Source organism: Hemiscyllium ocellatum, chromosome 12, assembly GCF_020745735.1.
Source record: "Hemiscyllium ocellatum isolate sHemOce1 chromosome 12, sHemOce1.pat.X.cur, whole genome shotgun sequence".
NCBI classification, from domain to species: domain Eukaryota; kingdom Metazoa; phylum Chordata; class Chondrichthyes; order Orectolobiformes; family Hemiscylliidae; genus Hemiscyllium; species Hemiscyllium ocellatum.
Window position 1 is genome coordinate 20,122,569 of NC_083412.1, and position 24,804 is coordinate 20,147,372.

Here is a 24,804-nt window from a genome sequence, read left to right on the forward strand (position 1 = left end):
GTATTCAGCACAGAATTGAGCTATCAAATTGCTGAAGTTTCATTTGGGCTATCAATCTGAAACAGGCCAGCAGTGACAAATGCCAGTACCAAGGGGAGGTAGACTGAAATAGATAACAAGATGTGTGGTGTAGGTAGAAAAATATAATGTGACAGAGTGAAAATGGTGCACAGATATTTGTTCGAAAGGCAAGTCTTGTAGGAAGAAACAAAAATGGAAAAGCGGGTTAGGAGTGATGGACAGACGGAGAAACAGGAGGTCCATGAGGCAAACAGTGTGAAGTGGAGCTAAGAATTGCGTACTGAGTCCTGAAGGAGGAACAGCAAAAAAGGGTAATGCTTCAAAAAATAGTAAAAGAGATTTTGAAGGAATAACAGACCTTGATGAAATTTGCTCAACAAGCTGATTTATATTTCCTTTGTGGAATGCAATTCATAAAGACTTTAAAGTGGCCAGCATGCATTTCAAAAGGGATTATGTTTACAATTGGAGATGGTTCTGTAGTGGTAATGTCACTGGACATATTAATATTCTGGGGAAACAGATTCAAATCCTATCATGACAACTGATGGAATTTCAATTAATAAATCTATTAAATAAATATACAAGGGTGACCATGAAGTTATCATTTTCTGGATTAGTGGTGCTGGAAGAGCACAGCAGTTCAGGCAGCATCCAAGGAGCAGCGAAATCGACGTTTCGGGCAAAAGCCCTTCATCTGGAATAAAGGCAGTGAGCCAGAAGCGTGGAGAGATGAGCTAGAGGAGGGTGGGGTGGGGAGAAAGTAGCATAGAATACAATAAGTGAATGGGGGAGGGGATGAAGGTGATAGGTCAGGGAGGAGAGGGTGGAGTGGATAGGTGGAAAAGGAGCTAGGCAGGTTGGACAAGTCCGGACAAGTCATAGGGACAGTGCTGAGCTGGAAGTTTGGAACTGGGGTGAGGTGGGGGCAGGGGAAATGAGGAAACAGTTGAAGTGTTCTGAGGCGGAAGATGAGGCGTTCTTCCTCCAGGTGGTAAGGGAGCGGCGGTGAAGGAGACCCAGGACCTCCATGTCCTCGGCAGAGTGGGAGGGGGAGTTGAAATGTTAGGCCACGGGGCGGTGTGGTTGATTGGTGCGTGTGTCCCGAAGATGTTCCCTAAAGTGCTCTGCTAGGAGGTGCCCAGTCTCCCCAATGTCGAGGAGACCGCATCAGGAGCAACGGATACAATAAATGATATTAGTGGATGTGCAGGTCAAACTTTGGATGTGGAAGGCTCCTGTAGGGCCTTGGATAGAGGTGAGGGAGGAGGTGTGGGCATAGGTTTTATAGTTCCTGTGGTGGCAGGGGAAGGTGCCAGGATAGGAGGGTGGGTTGTAGGGGGGGGGGGGCGTGGATCTGACCAGGTAGCCACGGAGGGAACGGTCTTTGCGGAAGGCGGAAAGGGGTGGGATCTTTTTGGAGGTGGCGGAAATGTCGGCGTATGATTTGGTTTATGCGAAGGTTGGTTGGGTGGAAGGTGAGCACCAGGGGCATTCTGTCCTTGTTACGGTTGGAGGGGTGGGGTCTGAGGGCGGAGGTGCTGGATGTGGACGAGATGCGTTGGAGGGCATCTTTAATCATGTGGGAAGGGAAATTGCGGTCTCCAAAGAAGGAGGCCATCTGGTGTGTTCTGTGGTGGAACTGGTCCTCCTGGGAGCAGATATGGCGGAGGCGGAGGAATTGGGAATACGGGATGGCATTTTTGCAAGAGATAGGGTGGGAAGAGGTGGAATCCAGGTACCTGTGGGAGTTGGTGGGTTTGTAAAAAATGTCAGTGTCAAGTCGGTCATCATTAATGGAGATGGAGAGGTCCAGGAAGGGGAGGGAGGTGTCAGAGATGGTCCAGGTAAATTTAAGGTCAGGGTGGAATGTGTTGGTGAAGTTGATGAATTGCTCAACCTCCTCGCGAGAGCACGAGGTGGCGCCAATGCAGTCATCAATGTAGCGGAGGAAGAGGTGGGGAGTGGTGCCGGTGTAATTACAGAAGATCAACTGTTCTACATAGCCAACAACGAGACAGGCATAGCTGGGGCCCATACGTGTGCCCATGGCTACCCTTTAGTCTAGAGGAAGTGGGAGGATTCGGAGGAGAAATTGTTAAGGGTGAGGACCAGTTCGGCCAAGCAAATGAGAGTGTTGGTGGAAGGGTACTGTTGGAGACGTGTGGAGAGGGAAAAACAGAGGGCTTGGAGACACTGGTCATGGCAAATGGAGGTGTAGAGGGATTGGATATCCATGGTGAAGATGAGGCATTGGGGGCCGGGGAAACGGAAGTCTTGGAGGAGGTGGAGGGCGTGGGTGGTGTCTCGAACGTATGTGGGGAATTCCTGGACTGGGGGGGGATAGGACAGTGTCGAGGTAGGTAGAGATGAGTTCAGTGGGGCAGGAGCATGCTGAGACAATGTGTCGGCCAGGGTGGTCAGGCTTGTGGATCTTGGGAAGGAGGTAGAACCGGGCAGTGTGGGTTTCCCGGACTATGAGGTTGGAAGCTGTGGGTGGGAGATCTCCTGAGGTGATGAGGTTCTGTATGGTCTGGGAGATGATGGTTTGGTGATGGGGGTGGGGTTATGGTCAAGGGGGTGGTAGGAAGAGGTGTCCTCGAGTTGGCGTTTGGCTTCAGTGGTGTAGAGGTCAGTGCGCCAGACTACCCCTCTGCCCCCTTTATCCGCTGGCTTGATTGTGAGGTTGGGATTGGAGGGCTGCGCGTTGTGAGGGTGAGAGGTTGGAGTGGGGGTAGACAGGTTGAGGCGGTTAATGTCCCGGCGGCAGTTGGAAATGAAGAGGTCGAGGGCAGGTAATAGGCCAGCGCGGGGTGTCCAGGTGGATGTAGTGTGTTGGAGGTGATTAGATTAGACTAGATTACTTACAGTGTGGAAACAGGCCCTTTGGCCCAACTAGTCCACACGGACCCGCCGAAGCGCAACCCTCCCATACCCCTACATTTACCTAACACTATGGGCAATTTGGCATGGCCAATTCACCTGACCCGCACATCTTTGGACTATGGGAGGAAACCGGAGCACCCGGAGGAAACCCACGCAGACACGGGGAGAATGTGCAAACTCCACACAGTCTGTCGCCTGAGTCAGGAATTGAACCCGGGTCTCAGGCGCTGTGAGGCAGCAGTGCTAACCGCTGTGCCACCATGCTGCCGAGCGTGTCCTCGGAAGGTGGGCGGTAATCCCGATTGTGAAAGTAAGCTCGGAGGCGGAGGCGGCGGAAGAATTGTTCGACGTCACGGCGTGTATTAATTTCGTTGAAGCGTGAACGGAGGGGGATGAAGGTGAGTCCTTTGCTGAGGACTGATCGTTCGTCCTCAGTGAGTGGGAGGTCTGGAGGTATGGTGAAAAGTAGGCAGGGCTGGGAGCTGGGATCTGGTGTGGGTTTGGAGCTGGGAGTGGGGGCGGAACCTGTAACTGGAGTGGGTGTGATGGTGGGGGGAATGGGGGTGGAGTCATGAGCAGGGGTAGTGTTCCCCTCGGGGTTCTGGGGGGTGGGGATAGTGCTAGTGGGGTCTGTGAGGGGGGTGTGTCAGCAGAATGTAGGTGAGTGACACTGGTGGGGGCAGAAGTGGTGGTGACCACAGCAGTAGGGGTGGCAGAAGTCACTGAGCGTGTGACATTAGCGATGATGTGAGGGGCGGAAGTGATGTCACGTATGATGCATGAGGAATTGTGAGAGGCGGAAGTGGTTGTGGGGGTGGCCATGATGGGGGCGGACGTGACATCATCAATCAGCGTGGGGGTGGCAGCTGCATCAGCCGCATGGCTAATGGCGTCTGAGTAGTTTCCGAGGCCAGGGGAATCTTCTGGAATGATTGAGGAGTGCTGGTTATGGAGGTGGGTAGATAAAAGTTTGTTGTACTTACAGTTTTTGATGATTGAGATGGAATTGAAATACTGTTTGTTGAGAGTATGAATTCTCCTGAGGATGTAGTACAGAGTGGGTTCTTTGCAATTCTGAGAGGGTGTGGCCCTCAGCTGAGGCAAGGCTGACTGTAGAGAGGTTAGGTGCTGGCGCAGTGCTGCGAGCGTCGAGCGGAGGATCTTGAAGGAGAACCGTTGCTGGTGTTTTTGAATTTGTGGTCTGTACTGTTTGTCCTGTTCAGGTCCAAACTCTGCTGGTTTAAAGGTGGTCCGGAGTCCGTGTGGGATGAGTTGGTTATGGAGGCAGGCACCGAGGAAGCAAATGTGGCTGTGGTAGCGAGTTTGTAATCATTGACTGTCATTTAAAAAAAAACTCATCTGGTTCACTAATGTCCTCAAGAGAAAGAAATCTCTTGCTTTCTTTTTCCAGGCTACAAGACCCACAGAAATATGTATGGTCCTTAATTGTTTGTAATGGCTTAGCAAGTCACTCAGTTCAAGAACAACCAGCAGAGCTTGCTAGTGACGCCCACCGCTCATTGAAAGTACAAATTAAAAGAAAGCAACAGACCTCAGAATTATTTGAAGACTTAACAGAAATGGTGGATGAGGAAAGTGCGCTAGAATTCTTTACTGCAGAGAATGGAATTGTAAAGTATATTCAAGGCTGATGTAGAAAGTTTTTTTATCAGTAAAAAATTTAAGAATTATGGGGAAAAGGCAGAAAAATGGAGTTGAGATCTGTCAGTTTGGCCATGGTCTCAGCGAATGGCAGAGCAAACTCGATGGGCTAATTGGCCTACATTTTGTGGTCTAATGAATAAGGTTCTATGGTTATTGCACATTTCAAGGATATGGCCATAAAATTGAAATTGTAATGGTTAGATTCTGTCGCAAAATATGAATGAAGAGGGATTAATTGGCAGATATAAAATCATAAGACTTGGGCTAATGTTTTTCAAGCTAGGCCCATTTTTCTTCCTCTTCTTTGTGATGTTCCTCTGATCTTCCCTGCGGTAAGGAAATAATGCTACGATCCCAGCTGATATTATCACTGGACAAGTCAGATTCCAAGCTGAAAGCTGTCTTCATAGATCATATCTTGATTCAGTTTTGATGAAATATAACCATGCAAAGCCTCACACTTCCCCTTAACAAAAAAAAACGAAGTTTATTAACAAACCCAATGGATATAAAACAATTAAGCCAAACATTGGAGATGCCAGTGTTGGACTGGGGTGTACTAAGTTAAAAATCACACGACACCAGGTTATAGTCCAACAGGTTTATTTGGAATCAATAGCTTTCGGAGCATTGTTCCTTCAGGTGGTTGTGGAGACACCTGATGAAGGAGCAGCGCTCTGAAAGCTTGTGCTTCCAAATAAACCTGTTGGACTATAACCTGGTGTCGTGTGATTTTTAACCTTAAACCAAATTGCCCACTTACAGCACTAATTGAGAATTTTTTAATTGAACTGTCTATAACTTCTTCCTGTAGCTATTCATGCACCCGAGGTTAAATGTACTCAGCGTTGAGTAACTTCTTCATTGTTTTATCCCATGTCTGGTCGGGTACTAGCACTACTACTTTGCACTAATGTAATCTAATTTCTATATCTGTCCCTTCTCAGCAGTGCCAATACAGAGGAACCTCAATTATCCGGATTCGATTGTCTGAATTTTGGATTACCCGGCAAGATTGCTTGGCTAAACTGTGATATCTGGCATTCGATTATCCGAATATTAAGTTACCTGAACAAAATACTCCCTGTCCGTGTCATTCAGATAATTGGGGTTACTCTGTACATATAGCCATTTTCATCCATGGATTTCACAGGACTGTTCAAAATTCAACATAACATAAAATTAAAAAAGAACTCTCTTTTTTCCTCTCAGTTATGGGTGTTTACCGTAAGCTTACCTGATTTCACTTATTCTGTCCAATTTAGCAAGACTCCAACTTATTCTTTATGCCTTCCCATTACATGTACATTCAGAGTTGTCTGGGGATCTGACCATGTTTCACTCCTCTTAAAGCCATAGAGGCGTACAGCACCAAAACAGACCCTTTGGTCTAACTCGTTCATGCTGACCAGATATTCTAACCTAATCTATTCCCGTTTACCAGCAGTTTGCCCATTTCTCTCTCAACCTATTCATATACCCATCCAGATGCCTTTTAAATGTTTTAATTTACCAGCCTCCTCCACTTCTTCTGGCAGCTCATTCCATACACGCACCACCCTCTGCGTGAAAACGTTGCCCCTTAGGTCCCCTTTAACTTTTCCCCTCTGACCCAAGGTCTATGCCCTCTAGTTCTGGACTCCCACCTCCCCAGGTAAAAGACCTGTCTATTTACCCTGTTTATGCACCTTATGATTTTATAAACCTCTAAGATCACCCCTTAGCCTCTGACCCTTCAGGGATATTAGCTCCAGCCTATTCAGCCTCTCCCTATAGCTCAAACCCTCCAATCCCTGGCAACATCCTTGTAAATCTCTTCTGAATCCTTTCAACTTTCACAACATCCTTTTGTTAGGAGAGAGACCAGAATTGCATGCAATATTGTAAAAGTGACCTAACCAATGTCCTGTACAGCCACAACATGAACTTCTAACCCTTGCACTCAATACATTGTCCAATAAAGGAAAGCATACCAAACACCTGTTTCACTATCCTATCTACCTGCGACTCCACTTTCAAGGACATATGAATTTGCACTCCAAGATTTCTTTGTTCAGCAACACTCCCTAGGATCTTACCATTAAGTGTGTAAGTCCTGCCCTGATTTACCTTTTCAAAATGCAGGTTTACATGATGCCCCTCATAGGTTTTATCAAAGTCATGAAATTAACTTCCACACATAGACTAATGATACCCAGCTCTATTTCTCCACTCACTTGATCCCACCATTGCTGTCATTTTGTCAGATTACTTGTCCGATATTCGGTCTTGGATAGGCTGTAGTTTCCTCCTGTGGGTTATTGGGAAGACCAAAACTATAGTCTTTCAGCCTTTGTCGCAAACCCCAGTGTTGCAACTAATTCAAACTCTGTTCCCTGGCCACTACCTCCATTTGAATCAGACTGGGCAATTTTAGCTTTTTTCTGACCCAAACCTGAGACTCAAATCTCAGATCCTCTTTCTCAGAGAGATTGTCAACTTGTCGCTCCAGAAAGTCACCTTCCTGTATCATTCTTTATGTAACCTGTCCTCAGCCTTGCCTTTTGTATCTCCAACTATTCTAATGCATTTTTGACTGGCCTGTCAACCTTTATGCACAATGAACAGTGACTGATGTGAAACTTGGATGATGATATGCCATTCCCTGTAAAATGGTGATTATCACTTTGGTCTTTGCTGACCTGCATTGGCTCCCAGTCCCCTATGTCTGCAACTTAAAATTCTCATCCCTGTCACCCAGATGGTCCACAAGCTGATGTTAAAGAAGTACTGCACTGTTTTCCAGGAGAAGCAGCATTGCCTCTGGTATTTGTAGGATTCTGAAAATGTTCAGTACTATTGGGATTAAACTTTTAAATTATTTCATTAGATTGGTTTTTGCTTCAAGCAAAGTTTTTGACTGAAATTAAATGGGAAAATAATGATATTTTGTAGCGTGCAAGTGGAGTTAGTAATTGGAATAACATGAGGGAAGCTGTTAAGAATATAGGTCATACAAAGTTATTAATGTTGAGTCACAAGCTGAACTTCTTATGCTTGGTACGGATGCTGAATGCTGCAAAGGAATCTGAGGAAGAACCTCATGTTGCTTGTTTAACCGTGATGAGATTAAGAAAAATGATCATCTCGTTCTACCTGGATTTCACCTTCATGCCTTGGCACTTAATACCCATATGGCATGACATATAAGCAGCACATTTCACTCTCATAAATTGAAGGCTGCTCTGCAGATCCTGCAGTGGAAACTGAGGATCTTAGTTGGGTGTTGACGCGAATGGAGCTGGGAATGGGTGGATGGATGAAAGTTGGTTCCATTTGTCTTTATCAGATGGCTTCTTCAGAGAGAGGCAGAGCCCAAGCAAACACACCCTTCTGAGCTCTTAAGCTTTGTGAGGACTAAGAACGTAAATAGCTTTGTTTGTGTTGCCTTGACTCCTCCTTTTCCCAGGCCTGGCTATTTGTTTTCAATTACTGTATATGTTTGTCCAAGTCTTTTTAGATTAGATTTTTTCCAGATAGATTTATTGATGATTCTTGCAATCCATGTACAGTTATTAAAGTTCTGAAGTTTATAATACCACAGCCTGAAGGAAGGAGAGGTGGTACAAATTTGTTGAAATTATTGCTTTTAATGTGAATTACTGTACTGCAGGTGGAGAGGTTTTACTCTTGGAGAAGATTTGCAAATACAGCAGGGAGGGTTGCAGCACTAGGGCAATACCTGGCGTAGATATGCAGGGTTGCTTGGTTGTTATTTTCCTCTTAAGTAATTGTGCTCAGCGAAATACAGAATAACTGGTACTTTGATTCAGAATCTGATTCAAAGTTAAATCTTTGTGGAATAAACCAGTATTAAGGAGAGTTTCTTTGGTGGGAAGGGGTTAACAAAAGAAAGGATGGTCAAAATAGTAATCAATATTTTGGTATTATGTAACCAAATTTTTTATTAACTCTGTACTTTCACTTGATGGTACGACACTCAATATCTCAATGTATATTGGCTACTGTTTTCCTTATAGGCAGTAATGCCTATATTCCAAGTGAGTTGAGTATTTTGGGAAACTATCTAAAATGTATGTTGTTTCTTGCTTTCCTACTCCAGGTCGCTTTCCCTTTATGGCATGACATCTGGCAACCAGATGATGAATGTGGAATCTGTAACAAGTTCTAATCAATTGTTTAAAGGTGTTGACTGCTTCATGAAAAATACATAAAACATTTTGTCAGCTCTGTAACATTCAAATCAAAATGTCCACCTGAAATGTCTTCTGTAATATTTTCCAGTTACTAGACTCCAAGAAATATAACTTCCTCACAGTACACATCAGATCCACTAACGCTTCTTTGTAAATCCATTATAGTTTGTGGCCAATGTACAGTCCTGCAAGCAAACCATTGTGCTATGAATTCATTCTGAAGATCTTAGGGAATGAAAGATTGATTCTGGGGGACAAATCTTGCTAGTTTCGGTTTCTGGAGAAGTATTTGCTAATTGCTCAGAGTTCTTCATAAATTGCTGGAGATAAATCTTAAAACAATTCACACAGCAGTGTGTTTCTGAAACTTCTGCTGTGTGTGTGCTGCTGTTGTCGTCATATCCATTATTTTGATGTGTCGCTTAAACTTTAATCTAAAACGTACATTTTGTTTTGTTGGCAGATCTGTCAAAGAACAGACTGAGTGAAATTCCACTGGAGCTATGCCACTTTGTCTCCTTGGAGATGTTAAACCTGTATCACAATTGCATCAAAGTCATTCCAGACTCAATCATCAATCTGCAGACACTGACCAATTTGAATTTGAGGTGAGTACGCTGATCAGATTGAAAAGGGTCAGTATGCCTTGTTTGTATGGGAGAAGTGGGATGGAGTAATATCTACGTTATGAGCAATTCATATAGCAGTTGTCATAATTTATGGTGAGATAGCAACCAGCATTTTATTTCTTTCTTGAATCATTTTATTGTTTCATGCATATCCAAGCAATCTGGACTACTGGTGATAATGTTTTTTTTATAACTCTTTGATCTTTAATGTTTGGATCATAATTGTTATGGGGATAATGTGGAAAATGAGGTCAGACATCATCCATACTTGCATTCAGTGGCAGAGCAGGCTTGGCGGACTAAATGGCATATGTCTGCTCCCATTTCTTATACTGCCCTGTCTTCTGTTGCTGCATTTCATGTTCTCTAAACTTCTAATCTGCCAAATTTTTATGACAAGATGTCTTTGTTAGATCTGCTAATCTACTAATAGGTAGAACTCATTGCTTCAGAGGTGGTATGTTTTTAACCAGTTAGTGCTGTTCACTGGTACATTGTATATGCCTGATTTCTGCCAATACTTATACATTTGACAGTACATACAAAGTTGTCAGGAACTGTGTGCACCACTTATGGCAATTTCGTAGCTTTTCTGAGCCGGAATCTCTTGAAGTCATGTTTTTTCAAACTCAATTAAGTTTATTGAAGACAGGGAACACTCAAGATTAAATGTGCATTACCTATAAATTTGAAATCCTGATTTCCAAAGATGCTGTTGCCTTGATGAATCTCATTCTCGTTGCTTTAGTAACAAAAAGGAACATGCCAGATAAGATTATAACAGAAAGCATATTGCCAAATGTAATCATATAATATTTTTTAAAAACCTGAAATTTAAGCAATTATTGTATTTGCTGCAGAGAGGTTTAACATTCTAAAGGCTCCATCTGTTATGATCTTGTCCTTGGTTAACTTCCCTCTTTCAAGTGGAGTAGATGAAAGGGACGGCAGTGACCACTTAATCTCTCTTCCCGATTCACCCTGGAGTGAGTTGAAGTGAATTTGATGTACAAGGTTTTCTGTGAATCAGTTCACTTTTACGATTTTTACTATTTAGTCTTACTATTTTGTGAACATTTAGCAAATTTGCAGTATTTCATATTGATGTTTCCGCTGGCTTGGTATTCTTGAAGTTTGAGTTATTTCAAGCTGGCTGAGTGTTGAAGTGGTGGCTGACGATCCAGGCATACTTTCAAACACTAGAATGCCGCTAAAACAGCTACAGTGACATACTGATAACTTAAACTGTCCCAATGCAACAGGTAATGGAGGAACAAGAAAAACTCTGACATATTGAAAGGATTTTACTTTTATGTTGTTACTTAAGATCAAATTTCTTCCCACAGAAAGCTCCCAGATTTTGGAATGCTGTTCCCGTAAATAGAAACTTAAGTAAGACATCAGAGTGTAAGCACATGAAGCAGAAGAGGATACAAACTTAGGGGATTGATTTTGAATTTCTTTCATGATTAGGAGACATACACAATGAGCCTACTTGTTATAGTTTGTGCTTGCATTTTCTGGGCCAAGGATCACAGCTTGACATTTGGGAATCCTCCTAATGATTTGGTTAATTTCTCTCCACCTTTAGAATTATCCTTACCTAATTGAATGTATCTTCATTCTGTCCTTTACACCAAATATTACATAATTTTGCCAAATGTATGTTCACAAAATAATAAAATTTGACAAATTGCAACTTGAAATTTATGAAGCTGTTTGAGGCAGCAAAATATATTTAGACATGTTTACTGGCATCGCATACCAAATTTATTCAATAGAATTAATATTATTAAGTGTGAACAATGTTGTACGCAGGTCAGAAGAATGTTGATGCGTTATTCGTCTTGTGTTAAATTCAGTTGATTTAAAAACTGATGTATTTTTTGTAATAATGCTACATTTTTAAGTCAGCGCCAAGATTATTCACTTCCTGATCAATGCCCTGACAGATTGTTGCTAAGCAGCATAAAATTACATGTCCTGGAAATCTGGAAGAGGAAAATGCTGCAATTACTTGGGAGGCTGATCAGCCAGTAAAGACTAGTCTTCTTTGACTGTCTTTTACCTTCCAACACTGACATTCTGACTGAATATCCAGCGATATTTGGTTTTAGTTTAGCTGTGCAACATAAACATTATGGAGAATCAACTCCAAAGCAAGACCAGATTGTGTTATTAACAGGGGTAATATCAGTAGTGATAGCAGCTTTCTATTTTGTAAGATAGTGATTTGAGTCATGATGGTCACGTCTGCCATAAACATCAGCTGCTGTGGCTGAGGAGTCCATTCTAGCATGGCAGCATCTGCTGCATTTGTTACAGAGAAAAACAGTGGGACGAGAAGCTTAGGATTCTTTAGCTTCTGTTTTGTCAGGTGGTCTTCTAAGTCATCTGAACCTTTTGTTCCTGTTTACCATTTCCAGTGCGCACCAATCTAATGCAGTCAGTCTCCAGGGGTCTCAGCTATCAGTGACTGTCCCCCAGTTGTCAATATCATTGTTTACCATTCTCATACCTCGCTTGCAGAGGTTTGTGGGAAGCCAGAGAACTGATTGCTGGGCCTCTTGCTGAGATATTTGTGTCATCGATGGTCACAGGTGAGGTGCTGGAAAACTAGAGGTTGGCAAACGTGGTGCCACTGTTTAAGGAGGGCAGTAAAGACAAACCAGGGAACTATAGACTGGTGAGCCTGACCTCGGTGGTGGGCAAGTTGTTGGAGGGAATCCTGAGGGACAGGATGTACATGTATTTGGAAAGGCAAGGACTGATTAGGGATAGTCAGCATGGCTTTGTACATGGGAAATCATGTCTCACAAACTTGATTGAGTTTTTTGAAGAAGTAACAAAGAAGATTGATGAGGGCAGAGTGGTAGATGTGATGTATATGGACTTCAGTAAGGCGTTCGACAAGGTTCCCCATGGGAGACTGATTAGCAAGGTTAGATCTCATGGAATACAGGGAGAACTAGTCATTTGGATACAGAACTGGTTCAAAGATAGAAGACAGAGGGTGGTGGTAGAGGGTTGTTTTTCAGACTGGAGGCCTGTGACCAGTTGAGTGCCACAAGGATCGGTGCTGAGTCCACTACTTTTTGTCATTTACATAAATGATTTGGATGCGAGCATAAGAGGTACAGTTAGTAAGTTTGCAGATGACACCAAAATTGGAGGTGTAGTGGACAACGAAGAGGGTTATCTTAGATTGCAACAGGATCTGGACCAGATGGGCCAATGGGCTGAGAAGTGGCAGATGGAGTTTAATTCAGATAAATGCGAGGTGCTGCATTTTGGGAAAGCAAATCTTAGCAGGACCTATACACTTAAGGTCCTAGGGAGTGTTGCTGAACAAAGAGACCTTGGAGTGCAGGTTCATAGTTCCTTGAAAGTGGAGTCGCAGGTAGATATGATAGTGAAGAAGGCGTTTGGTATGCTTTCCTTTATTGATCAGAGTATTGAGTACAGGAGTTGGGAGGTCATGTTGCGGCGTTCAGGTCATTGGTTAGGCCACTGTTGGAATATTGCGTGCAATTCTGATCTCCTTCCTATCGGAAAGATGTTCTGAAACCTGAAAGGGTTCAGAAAAGATTTACAAGGATGTTGCCAGGGTTGGAGAATTTGAGCGAGAGGGAGAGGCTGAACAGGCTGGGGATGATTTCCCTGGAGCGTCGGAGGCTGAGGGGTGACCTTACAGAGGTTTACAAAATTATGAGGGGCATGGATAGGATAAATAGACAAAGTCTTTTCCCTGGGGTCGGGAAGTCCAGAACTATAGGGCATAGTTTTAGTGTGAGTGGGGAAAGATATAAAAGAGACCTAAGGGGCAACTTTTCCACGCAGAGGGTGGTACATGTATGGAGTGAGCTGCCAGAGGATGTGGTGGAGACTGGTACAATTGCAACATTTAAGAGGCATTTGGATGGGTATTTGAATAGGAAGGGTTTGGAGGGATATGGACCGGGTGCTGGCAGGTGGGACTAGATTGGGTTGGGATATCTGGTCGGCATGGACGGGTTGGACCGAAGGGTCTGTTTCCATGCTGTACATCTCTATGACTCTAGGTATTGACAACTAGGAACTTGTGATTCATTGCCCATTTCATCGCAAAGAATTCTTTAGCTGTGCTGCCATAATCCAGCAGATCAATATGGTTGAGCCAGTATAGATATTGTTGGCTCAGCAATGAAGATGGAATAAGCATGCGCAGGACCGTTGATTGGTGACCTTAGCCTGCAACTTTTGGGCGATGTCAGATTGACGATGGGAAAAATGAAAGAAAATATCAGTACTGTTTAGGTCCCAACATTTTCTTATATTTCAGAAAAGAAATACACATTACGGAGGTTGACAGGATTCTTCTTTACACACAAACAGAAGAGTTTGGAGCAGAAATAGACCATTCTGCCTCTTGAGCCTGAGCTACCATTCAATAAGTTAATGGCTGACCTATTTGGGTTTCATATTCTACATTCCCATACACCTCCCCAGTAGCCGTTGATTCCCTTATCTAACGAGAATCTGTGCTTGTACCATAACAAATATTCAAAGACCCTGCTTCCACCACTTTCTGAAACATGGAGTCCCAATCTTACACAACTTACAGAGAAGACATTTCTCCTCATCTTGGTCTTAGAAAGACAAGCCCTAATTTTTAAACAGTGTCCCTGATTTCCTGACTTACCCACAAAAGACAGCATCGTTTCCCCGTCCACTTTGTCAAGACCATTCAGAATCTTATATTCAAATCAGGTTATTCCAAGGAGCCTTCACTGTTCATTTGCTATATTTTTCATCTTCCACTCTCATTTCTTCCTCCTTACTCTTTCAGCCATTTTTATATTCTGTCTGTTCACCTAACCTGCCATTTGTTTGTGTGCAGTTGTTCTTTCAGTTTGATGTTTTATTTCACTTGTTTAGTTAACCAGGGATGGTGGGTCCTCTCTTGATAATTTTTCTTAATAGCGGGAATATACAGTAAGTATTCTGAAATATTACTGCCTCTCTATTGATCCACCTCTTTTCACTTCAACTAGCTCTGCATTCATGCTCACATGATTGACTATCTAAGTTTGAACCATTAGCCTTAGACCCATTCTTCCCTTTTTCAAACTAAATGTAAAATTCAATCACAATGTGATTGCTGCTACCTCTGGCAGCCTTTAACCTAGGATCATTAATTAATCCTGTCACATTATACTACACCAAGTCTGATATAAGCTCCTAATAGATTGGTTGCAGAATGTCCTGCTCGAAGAAACAATCTCAAAAGCATATCCAAATTCCTCACCCAGGTTACCATTGCCACTCTGATTTGTTTTTTAGTTTGAACATATATTCAAATCATCCATGATTATTGTTATCTCTTTATCTTAAGCACTCCATATTTATTTTGGTATACTTTGTCCTTCATTGTGGTTACTTTTAATGGCTTGTAAACCACGCTTACTATTCCTCATCTCCATTCAAATAATTTCTACATCTCCAGAACCAAGCTTATCTCCAACTATGCCACCTTGATGAACAATGCTTCCACGCACTTATATCTAGCTTCCTTCTCTTGAATGTCATGTATGTCAATGTTCAGGATCCAAATCTTATCGTTATGCAGCCTTATCTCCATAATAGATATCAGATCATATTTACTTCAATGTGCATTATCAATTAGTTTACTTTGTAGTAATTGCTTTGCACATTCAGATACAGACCCATTAATTTGCCTTTTTTAAATCGAGAGAACGTCTTGTGTTGACTGTTGGTGTATTCTTAGATTTATGCTTTCTGTTCCTTCTTGTCATTCTCTGAGCATCATTTTACCATATTACTATTTAGTTTGCTTGTCTTGACTCTACCCCTTCATTTGTTACACCTACCCAACCTTACCTCTTAAAAAAAATGGAAAGAACTGTAGATGCTGTAAATCAGAAACCGAAACTGAAGTTCTGAGGGAGGGCCACCGGACTAGAAGCGTTAACTTTGATTACTCTTCACAGATACTGCCAGACCTACTGAGCTTTTCCAGCAATTTCAGTTTTTATTTCAACCTTAACTGGTATCCCTTACCTGCATTGTTTAGTTTCTCTGCTTCACTCGTTTTGTGGTGCCAAATAGTACTGCAGGTTTTTATGACTGATTAGTGGCAGGGAATAAGGGACATAATACAATGAAGTATTACTGCCTGAAGACAGAAGAGATACATTGTGAATGATGGTAAATGAAGGGTTCAATAACATTTGAATGGTGGCACAACATGCGAGTGTCTACAATAGATGAAACCACCCATATAAAAAATAATCACAGCAGGCAGGTTCATGAAAGGTACAGTTTATTATGTAGTTCAGCTAATTAATAAAAGAAGTCCACTTGAATCACATTCCAAATTTATCTGTCTGTTTTCCTATGTTTGAGGTTAGTTACACGAGATGGATGGTGTATCTGCCTCCTCCCTGTTCACTCTGGTTACCCTCTGTTGCGCATTAGTTGTGGGTTAAGACTGCATGAGGGTTATTTAAGCTTTTATAGTAAAGTGAGGGAGGAATAAATTTGTTATGGTTTCCAATTGCAGTAGCTTTTTTTCACTCAAGATTTGGAAAAACGCCACGCAGCATGAAATGGATACACCACATAAAAGTGTGAACAATTTCAAAGCAGAAGTAATTCTATATGTTGCAACATGTTTATGTCTGTAGTTATATTTTGAGACACTGTCCAAATAGATATGGTAAAATAGCCCTTAAATAAATCCAAGAAATTGTCTAGACATTTGACATGTTTCTGTGGGTTTATTTTTGGAGCCAATCTTTTCATTTATTTTTGCCCATTCTCAAAAAGAAACTGTTGCATTCAAAATATACTTAATGAACTTCAGGGAGGTGATCAGATTTTTAATGTGATATAAGTCATTTTTTGCAGAAAACAATTAGTGCAATTGAAGTGAAAGTTATTTTAAGATGTCATTGTATAACAGCATAAGCTTGTGGTTTTTTTTCTTTTGTTCCAGTCGAAATCAACTCTCGACATTACCGTTGTGCCTCTGTGCTCTTCCTCTTAAAGTCTTGATAGCCAGTAACAATAAATTAGTGTCGCTTCCAGAAGACATTGGACAGTTGAAATGTTTAATGGAACTGGTATGTATTAAGTACTTCATAAGTCTGATTGTTATGGCTGTGAGTTCACTTGGGGCTTGTCAACATTCAACTCTCTAACACTTTATTGATGTATGTTTTAATGTTGACCAATGGGCAGCAATTGTCTCACTTGAACTTTCTCGAAAGATCCACGATCCCGTTCTGAAGTTACACATTGATAAGTACAACTGCAGAGTTACTCAATCTAAAATATTTCCAATATTCCAGAGGCTTTGTGCCACATGGTTGTTTTGAAATGCCTGAGTGCTGATAAGTATATTTTCTTTCAAGCTTCATGTTAAGTTTCCAGATTTCACTAAATTATATTAATAGAGGATCCAAAGCAAAAGACCAGAACTCATCCGTGCGCCTTTATCATGGTTTAAAAAAAAACAAGGAAGGTGTAACAGATCAAGAACCAATATAGAGGTGACCCCTAAGATTTGTACTTAAAAGCAGTAAGATCTTGGTGAAAAAGAAAGAATGAGGAAGGTGAGGGATTGCATAGTTTTGATTTCCTTGGAAAGATATGTTGATATAGAAAACTACCTTCTTGATTTCAACACAAGGCGTCATAAAGATTTTGAGAGGAAACCTTAGAAGGATGCTGACCTTTGTAAGATCAAGAAAGTAAAGACAAAACACATGGTAGTGAAGAGAGAAGAGGTTGGAGGTGAGAAATAATTTCTTTTTTGTCCTGGATTACAGAGATATGTTAGAGAACATGATCCCCAGTCCTAATCCATGCACAAACGTGGACTTCACAGGAAATTTAGAGTTGTTGGGGGTTAGAATTTATCTGACATGAAAGAGGAAAGTGAACTACTTGAGGTCAGCTTTAGGAATGAAGAACAGTAAGTAAAGGGGAACAAGCTTGCATTCATAGTCACAGTTCTACAATTTTAAAATATCCCAGATGTCATTGCAGTTAATTGCATACATTTAAATAAAAGCAAAGTACTGCAGATGCTGGAAATCTGAAACAAACACAGAGTGCTGAAGAAACACAGAGGGTCTGACAGCATCTGAGGATAGAGGGAAAAATAGTGTTTTTCCAGTGTGACCCATCTTCTTTGGAACACAATAACAAGAGTAGGTCAGAGACTCCCCAAATGTTCACCACGTACAAGGCACAAGGTGGAGTGTGATGGAATACTCCCCATCAGCTTGGATGGGCAGCTCCAAAACACTGAAGAAGCTCAACATCCAGGGCAAAGCAACCCAGTTGATTGGCACCCCATCCAAAGCATCCACTCCCCCCACCACGTGTGTTTTATCAACAGAATGCACTGCAGAAATTCACCAAGACTCCTCTTACAGCACCTTCCAACCCACGACCTAGAAGGAACAAGGCCAGCAGTTCCATGGGAACACTACCCCCTGCAAGATCCTCTCTAAGCCACTCACTATCCTGACTTGGAAATATCTTGCCCCTCCTTCAGTGTTGTTGGGTTAAAATCTTTGGATTTCCCTCCCTGGGCCTAACTAAGGATTCTGGGTATTCCAAGATGGAGGATGGGAAACATTTGTGGCTGTAAGAGCTGCTCTTTTTTGAGGAGTTTTGGTGTTGGAGGTGATCTCCTCAAATTCCTGGAGTAGCAATTATTGTTTTATATGCTATTGCGTGGTTTTGGAACTTTGGAGGAAAAAAGTCAAAACAATGGCACTTCTAAAATGGTGAAAGGCAAGCCCATGTCAATCGGTCAAGGAGAGAGAGAAGGAAACCTACACTGCTAATCAACATAGATGTGAATCTGCACAGCTACTGACTTTGCTGTTTGAGTTCATGTATCTCTGGACATCAGAGAGTGTCCAGGAAAAATAAACAGCAAAATTCACGCTGACCTTGGAGGAACCTGTTTGGGATGGCTCGCAGCACAGAAACAGATAAGTGCATAGGTTTTTGATGCATAACCTCACTGTAAGTCTACATTTGTGAGTAGTTAGTGAGTAGAGTGTTTTATTGAAATCTGGAAATCTATCTCTTGATTAAATTTAAAAAAATATAAACCATTAGTACTAAGTTAGCCTGGAGCATTTTTTTTTAAGAGCAATATACTGTGCTATTTTCTGGGTCAGTAGTTTGTGAAGGAGCAAAGATGGCTTTTAGTGGATTGATGTGCTCTTTTAATCAGATGTGGGAGTTTCGGGGCGGTTTCGGTGCTAATGATGAGTGTGTCTGCAGGAAATGTATGTGGTTGCGAATGCTATCAGATTACGTGGATCAGTTGGAGCAACAGTCAGAGGCAATGAGGAATTTTCAAAAGCTGGGGGTGTGTGATGGATGGCAGTTCTAGGAAGAGTAAAAAGCCACATATACAGTCATATAGATGGATTAACTCCAGGAAAGGTAGGAGGGGTAGGCAAGTAGTGCAGAAGTCATCTCTGGCTATCCCCATTTCAAACTAATTTGCTGTTTTGGAAAATGTAGGGGGTGATGGACTCTCAGAGGAATGTAGCACGAACAGCCACATTTCTGGCTTTGAGACTGGCTCTTATGTAAGTCGGGTTCCAAGCGATCAGTTGTGATAGGAGACTCTCGAGTCAGAGGCACAGATAGATGTTTCTGTGGCCAGAAGCGAAAAATCAGAATGGTGTATTGCCTCCCTGGTGCCAGGATCAAGGATGTCTCAGAGAGGGTGCAGAATGTTCTCAAGGGGGATAGGGGCCAGCAGGAAGTCATTATACACATTGGAACCAATGACCCAGGAAGGGAAAAGGATGAGATTCTGAAGTGAGAATATAGAAAGTTAGGCAGGAATTTAAAAAGGAGGTCCTCAAGGGTAGTAATATCTGGATTACTCCAGGTGCTATGAGCTAGTGAAGGTAGAAGGATGGACTGCACCTGAATTGGAAGGGGACAAATATACTGGCAGGGAGATTTGCCAGAGCTGCTTGGGAGGAGTTAAACTGGTAAGGTTGAAGGTGGTGGGATCCAGGGAAATAGTGAGGAAAGAGATCAATCAGAGACTGATACAGTTGTGAAAGGGAGCAAGTTAAACAGTCAGGGCAGGAAGAAACAAAGCAGAGAACAAGCTAGGACTGATAAATTAAACTGCATTTACTTAAATGCAAGGGGCCTAACAAGGAAGGTAGATGAACTCGTGGCATGGTTTGGAACATGGGACTGGAATATCATAGCAATGACAGAAACATGGCTCAGGGATGGACAGGACTGGCAGTTTAATGTTCCAGAATATAAATGCTATCGGAAGGACAGAAAGGGGGGGAGTTGCAAGAGAGGAGGGGGGAGTGGTATTTTTGGTAAGAGATAGCATTACTGCTGTATTTAGGGAGGATATTCCTGAGAATACATCCAAGGAAGTTATTTGGGTGTAACTGAGAAACAAGAAAGGGGTGATCACCTTATTGGGATTGTATTATAGATCCCCTAATAGTCAATAGGAAATTGAGAAACAAATTTCTAAGGAGATTTCAGTTATCTGTAAGAATAATAGAGTGGTTATGGTAGGGGATTTTAATTTCCAAACATAGACTGGAACTGCCATGGTGTTAAGGGTTTAGATGGAGAGGAATTTAAGTGTGTAAAAGAAAATTTCCTGATTCAGTATGTGCATGTTCTGACAGAGAAAATGCAAAACTTGACCTACTCTTGGGAAATAGGCAGGGCAGGTGACTGAGGTGTCAATGGGGGAGCACTTTAGGGTCAGCGACCATAATTCTATTAGTTTTAAAATAGTGATGAGAAAGGATAGACCAGATCTAAAAGTTGAAATTCTAAATTGGAGGAAGGCTAAATTTGACAGTATTCAGCAAGAACGTTCAAAAGATGACTGGGGACAGATGTAGGTAAAGGGATGGCTAGAAAATGGGAATCCTTCAAAAAAGACATAATGAGAGGCCAGAGACCGTATATCCCTGTGAGGATGAACGGAAAGGCTGATAGGTGTAGGGAATACTGGATAACGAGAGAAATTGAAGTTTTGGTTAAGAAAAAGAAGGAATAGACAGGATAGATCGTGTGAATCCTTAGAGTATAAAGGCAGTAGGAGTGTATTTAAGAGGGAAGTCAGGAGGGCAAAAAGGGGACATGAGATTACTTTGACAGGTAGGGTTAAGGAGAATCAAAAGGTTTTTATACATACATTAAGGACAAAAGGGTAACTTGAGAGAGAATATAGCCCCTTAAAGATCAGCAAGGCAGCCTATGTGTGGAGCTGCAGGAGATGGGGGAGATACTAAATGAGATTTCACATCAGTGTTTACTATGAAAAAGGACATGGAAGATGTAGAATGTGAAGAAATAGTTGGTGACCTCTTGAAAAATGCCCACATCACAGAGGAAGTGGCACTGGATGTCTTCAAATGCATAAAAGTGGACAAATCCCTAGGACCTGATCAGGTGTACCATAGACCTCTGTGGGAAGCTAGGGAAGTGTTTGCTGGGCCTCTTGCTGAGATATTTGTATCATCAATGATCACAAGTGAGGTGCTGGAAGACTGGAGATGGGCTAACATGGTGCCACTGTTTAAGAAGGGCGATAAGGAAAAACTAGGGAACTATAGACTGATGACCCTGACCTCGGTGGTGGGCAAGTTGTTGGAGGGAATCCTGAGAGACAGGATGTACATGTATTTGGAAAGGCAAGGAGTGATTAGGAATAGTCAACATGGCTTTGTACATGGGAAATCATGTCTCACAAACTTGATTTGAGTTTTTTGAGGAAGTAACAAAGAGGATTGATGAAGGCAGAGCGGTAGATGTGATCTATATGGACTTTAGCAAAGCGTTCGACAAGGTTCCCCATGGGAGACTGGTCAGCAAGGTTAGATCACATGGAATACAGGGAGAGCTAGTCATTTGGATACAGAACTGGCTTGAAGGTAGAAGACAGAGGGTGGTGGTGGAGGGTTGTTTTTCAGATGACGACCTGTAATCAATGGAGTACCACAAGGATTGGTGCTGGGTCCACTACTTTTCATAATTTATAAAAATGATTTGCATATGAATATTGGAGGTATAATTATTAAGTTTGCAGATGACACCAAAATTGGAGGTGTAATGGAGAGTGAAGAAGGTTACATTAGTACAGTGGGATCTTAATCAGATTGGCAATGGGCTGAGAAGTGGCAGATTGAGTTAAATTTAAATAAATGCGAGGTGCTGTATTTTGGAAAAGCAAATCTTAGCAGGACTTATACACTTAATGGTAAGGTCCTAGGGAGTGTTGCTGAACAAAGATATCTTGGAGTGCAGGTTCATAGCTCCTTGAAAGTAGAGTCGCAGGTAGATAGGATAGTGAGAAGGCGTTTGGTAAACTTTCCTTTATTGGTCAGAGCGTTGAGTACAGGAGTTGGGAGGTCATGTTGCGGCTGTACAGCACATTGGTTAGGCCACTTTTGGAATATCGTATGCAATTCTGGTCTCCTTCCTATCGGAAATATGTTGTGAAACTTGAAAGGGTTCAGAAAAGATTTACAAGGATGTTGGCTGGGTTGGAGGATTTGAGTTATAGGGAGAGGCTGAACAGGCTGGGGCTGTTTTCCCTGGAGTGTCGGAGGCTGAGGGGTAACCTCATAGAGCTTTATAATATCATGAGGGGCATGGATAGGATAAATGGGCAAAGTGTTTTCCCTGGGGTCGGGGAGTCCAGAACTAGAGGGCTTGGTTTAGGTTGAGAGGGGAAAGGTATAAAAGAGACTTAAGGGGCAATGTTTTTACACAGAGGGCAGTGTGTGTATGGAATGAACTGCCAGTGGAAGTGGTGGAGGCTGGTACAATTACAGCATTTAAAAGGTATCTGGCTGCATATATGAATAGGAAAGGCTTGGAGGGTTATGAGCCTGGTGTTGGCAAGTGGGACTGGATTAGGTTAAAATATCTGGTCGGCATGGGCAAGTTGAACCGAAGGGTCTGTTTCCATGCTGTACATCTCCATGACTCTACAGCACATGGGCTGCAGTATTTCAAGAAGACAGCTCAACACCGCCATCTTGAGGATGAGTAGGGATTGGCAGTAAATGCTGGCCAGCCAGCAACGCCCATGTTCTGGACATGAATAAATTGAATGAAAATGGAGAATCTGTGTGTGGCAAGATGCCATAGACATCAATCAAATAAATGCCAGATAATTTGTTTTATTTGGGGTTGAAGGATAAATGCTGCCTGTTCACTTGCCAAATCTCTTGCTTCTACTATGGGATCTTTCATGTCCATGACAGTGCAGACAGGACCTCAGTTCAATGTTCTTTCTAAAAAGCAGCACTCCCGATACTGCAGAATGCACTTAGTGACAGCTAAATTTTCAACCTTAATGCTGGGCTGAAATCCTTCGGGTGAGGTCAAGGTGAAAGTGCAACTGACTGAAGCAAGGCTAATACTTAAAATTTAATGGGAAAATATAGTGCAACCAGAACTGAAGATATACATTAATGACTTGGAGGAGGAAGTGAATGTACGATAGCTAAATTTGCAGGCAACCCAAAAATAGTTGGAAAGGCAAGTTGTAAGAGGGATGCAAACAGTGTACAGAGAGCATTAATAGGTTAAGGAAGCAGGCAAAAAAAAAGGCAAATTGAGTATAGTGTGGGGAAAGGTGAAGGGATGGGCAGAATATTATTGAAATTAGAGAAAAGCAGCAGAAAGCTACAATCAAAGTGATTTGGTATATTTCTGCGTGAAACGTAGAATGCTAGTACACAGGAGCAGCAGGTAGTCAGGAAGGCTAATGGAATGTTCACCCTTTTTTCAAGCCAGTTGGAGTATAAGAGCAGGGAAGTTTTCCTGCAACTGTACAAGGTGCTAGGAAGGCCAAATTTGTATTACTGATGGCAATTTTGGTTCCCTTATTTAGAAAATGAGGCTGTTCAAAAAGCTAGGTTGACAGAGGGATTGTCTTATGGGCAAAGGTTGAACAGGTTGGCACTCTACTGATTTAGTTTAAAGAAGTTTAGTTAAACTCATTTAGTTTCACTCCTTGAAATATACAGAATTCTTAAGGGACTTAACAGGATAAATGCTGAGGGGATATTACTCTCGGGAAAATTTAGGATCAGAGGGCATAGTCTCAGAATAAAGTGGTACCAATTTAAAATTGAAATGAGGAGGAATTTCCTCTCTGAGTTGAGAGCCTTTGGAATTACTTGCCATGGACAGCTGTGGGGACAGACTCCTTTTGTATATTTAAGACTCAGATAGATCGGCAAATCAAGGATAATGGGGAAAGGTTAGGAAGGTGGACGTGCAAAATGTTAGATCAGCTGTGATCCTGTTGAATGATGAAGCAAGCTTGAGGGGCCGAATAACCTATTTCCTGTTTCCTGTGGGCTTGTGGTAAATGAGTAATTGTGGGAAGATAGTGTGCCAAAATCGTACCCTACATTAATTCCGTTCTTTACTTGCTATCTATGTTGCAAAATGATTGCTGTTATAGGTTGGATTTTTACACTCAAGAAATTTACACCCATGTCATTTCGATTCCATTCCATAAATTAATTGCAACGATCTTAATGTTAAACCTATATTAAGCAGTACTACAGAACAGGATGTCATAAAAAGCATTGTTCAAGGAAAGAGTATGAGTTTCAGTGGGACAGCATACTTATCACCATGAGAAATACCTGTGCACTTATTTCTTCCTGTGCTAAAACGTTGACCTTTGTGTGATGCTGGGAGGCGATGAAGGTTAGGGAAGAAGGGGGTGAGAATGCAAAGTTTTTCAGCACTATATCCAGGACTGATTTCTGATTTTGATCAAGAAAGGAAATAGCTGGATTTAGTTCTGAGAAGTAAAATGCAGCAAGTCGGTAGTGTATGGGTAGGAAAATGTTGGGGATGCAACCACAGGTAGCTCTGATATGAAACTGGGAAAGCTAAGGCATCAGTCAGTTGAAGATACTTGGCTGATAAAAAGTAAAATAAGTAATCTAGATAAACTGAAAATAATTGGCAGATGTGGCAAGGGGGAAACAAAAGGACTTTAAATTATGACCAAATACATTGCTCGGCTTTCAAACAGAATCACTGTACATTGCTAAAGTTTGTGGGGGACTGCAAAAGGCTTTTAACTCAGTATTTCAAACAATCTCTACTCGAGGAAAGGGATAAACTGGACATGGGCAACAGATCTGAACGTTTGCAAACTCATGCGTATCATTAGCTGCATCGAACTTGTGTCCTGTTGTGTAAACTCTGCTTTTATATCAAGGCCCAGAGATAAAACATATGGGATTTGCTAAGAAAAAAAAAGTGCGATGCTATAAATATTTGGAGGCACTAGAAAGAGTGAGAGTTTTGTATATAAAAAGAGATTCTGAAGGAAC

General features: G+C 42.0%; 1 protein-coding gene across 4 annotated transcripts in view; it reads left to right on the top strand.

Moving 5' to 3' along the window:
• lrch1 (leucine-rich repeats and calponin homology (CH) domain containing 1) overlaps window positions 1–24,804 on the top strand; it is a 173,188-nt gene that overhangs the window by 80,392 nt on the left and 67,992 nt on the right. For all 4 annotated transcript variants that reach the window (XM_060833363.1, XM_060833362.1, XM_060833361.1 and 1 more), the window contains exons 2-3: window positions 9,232–9,376; window positions 16,395–16,521. In XM_060833363.1, the coding sequence (XP_060689346.1) occupies window positions 9,232–9,376; window positions 16,395–16,521 (272 nt within the window). The remainder of the gene's footprint in view (window positions 1–9,231; window positions 9,377–16,394; window positions 16,522–24,804) is intronic.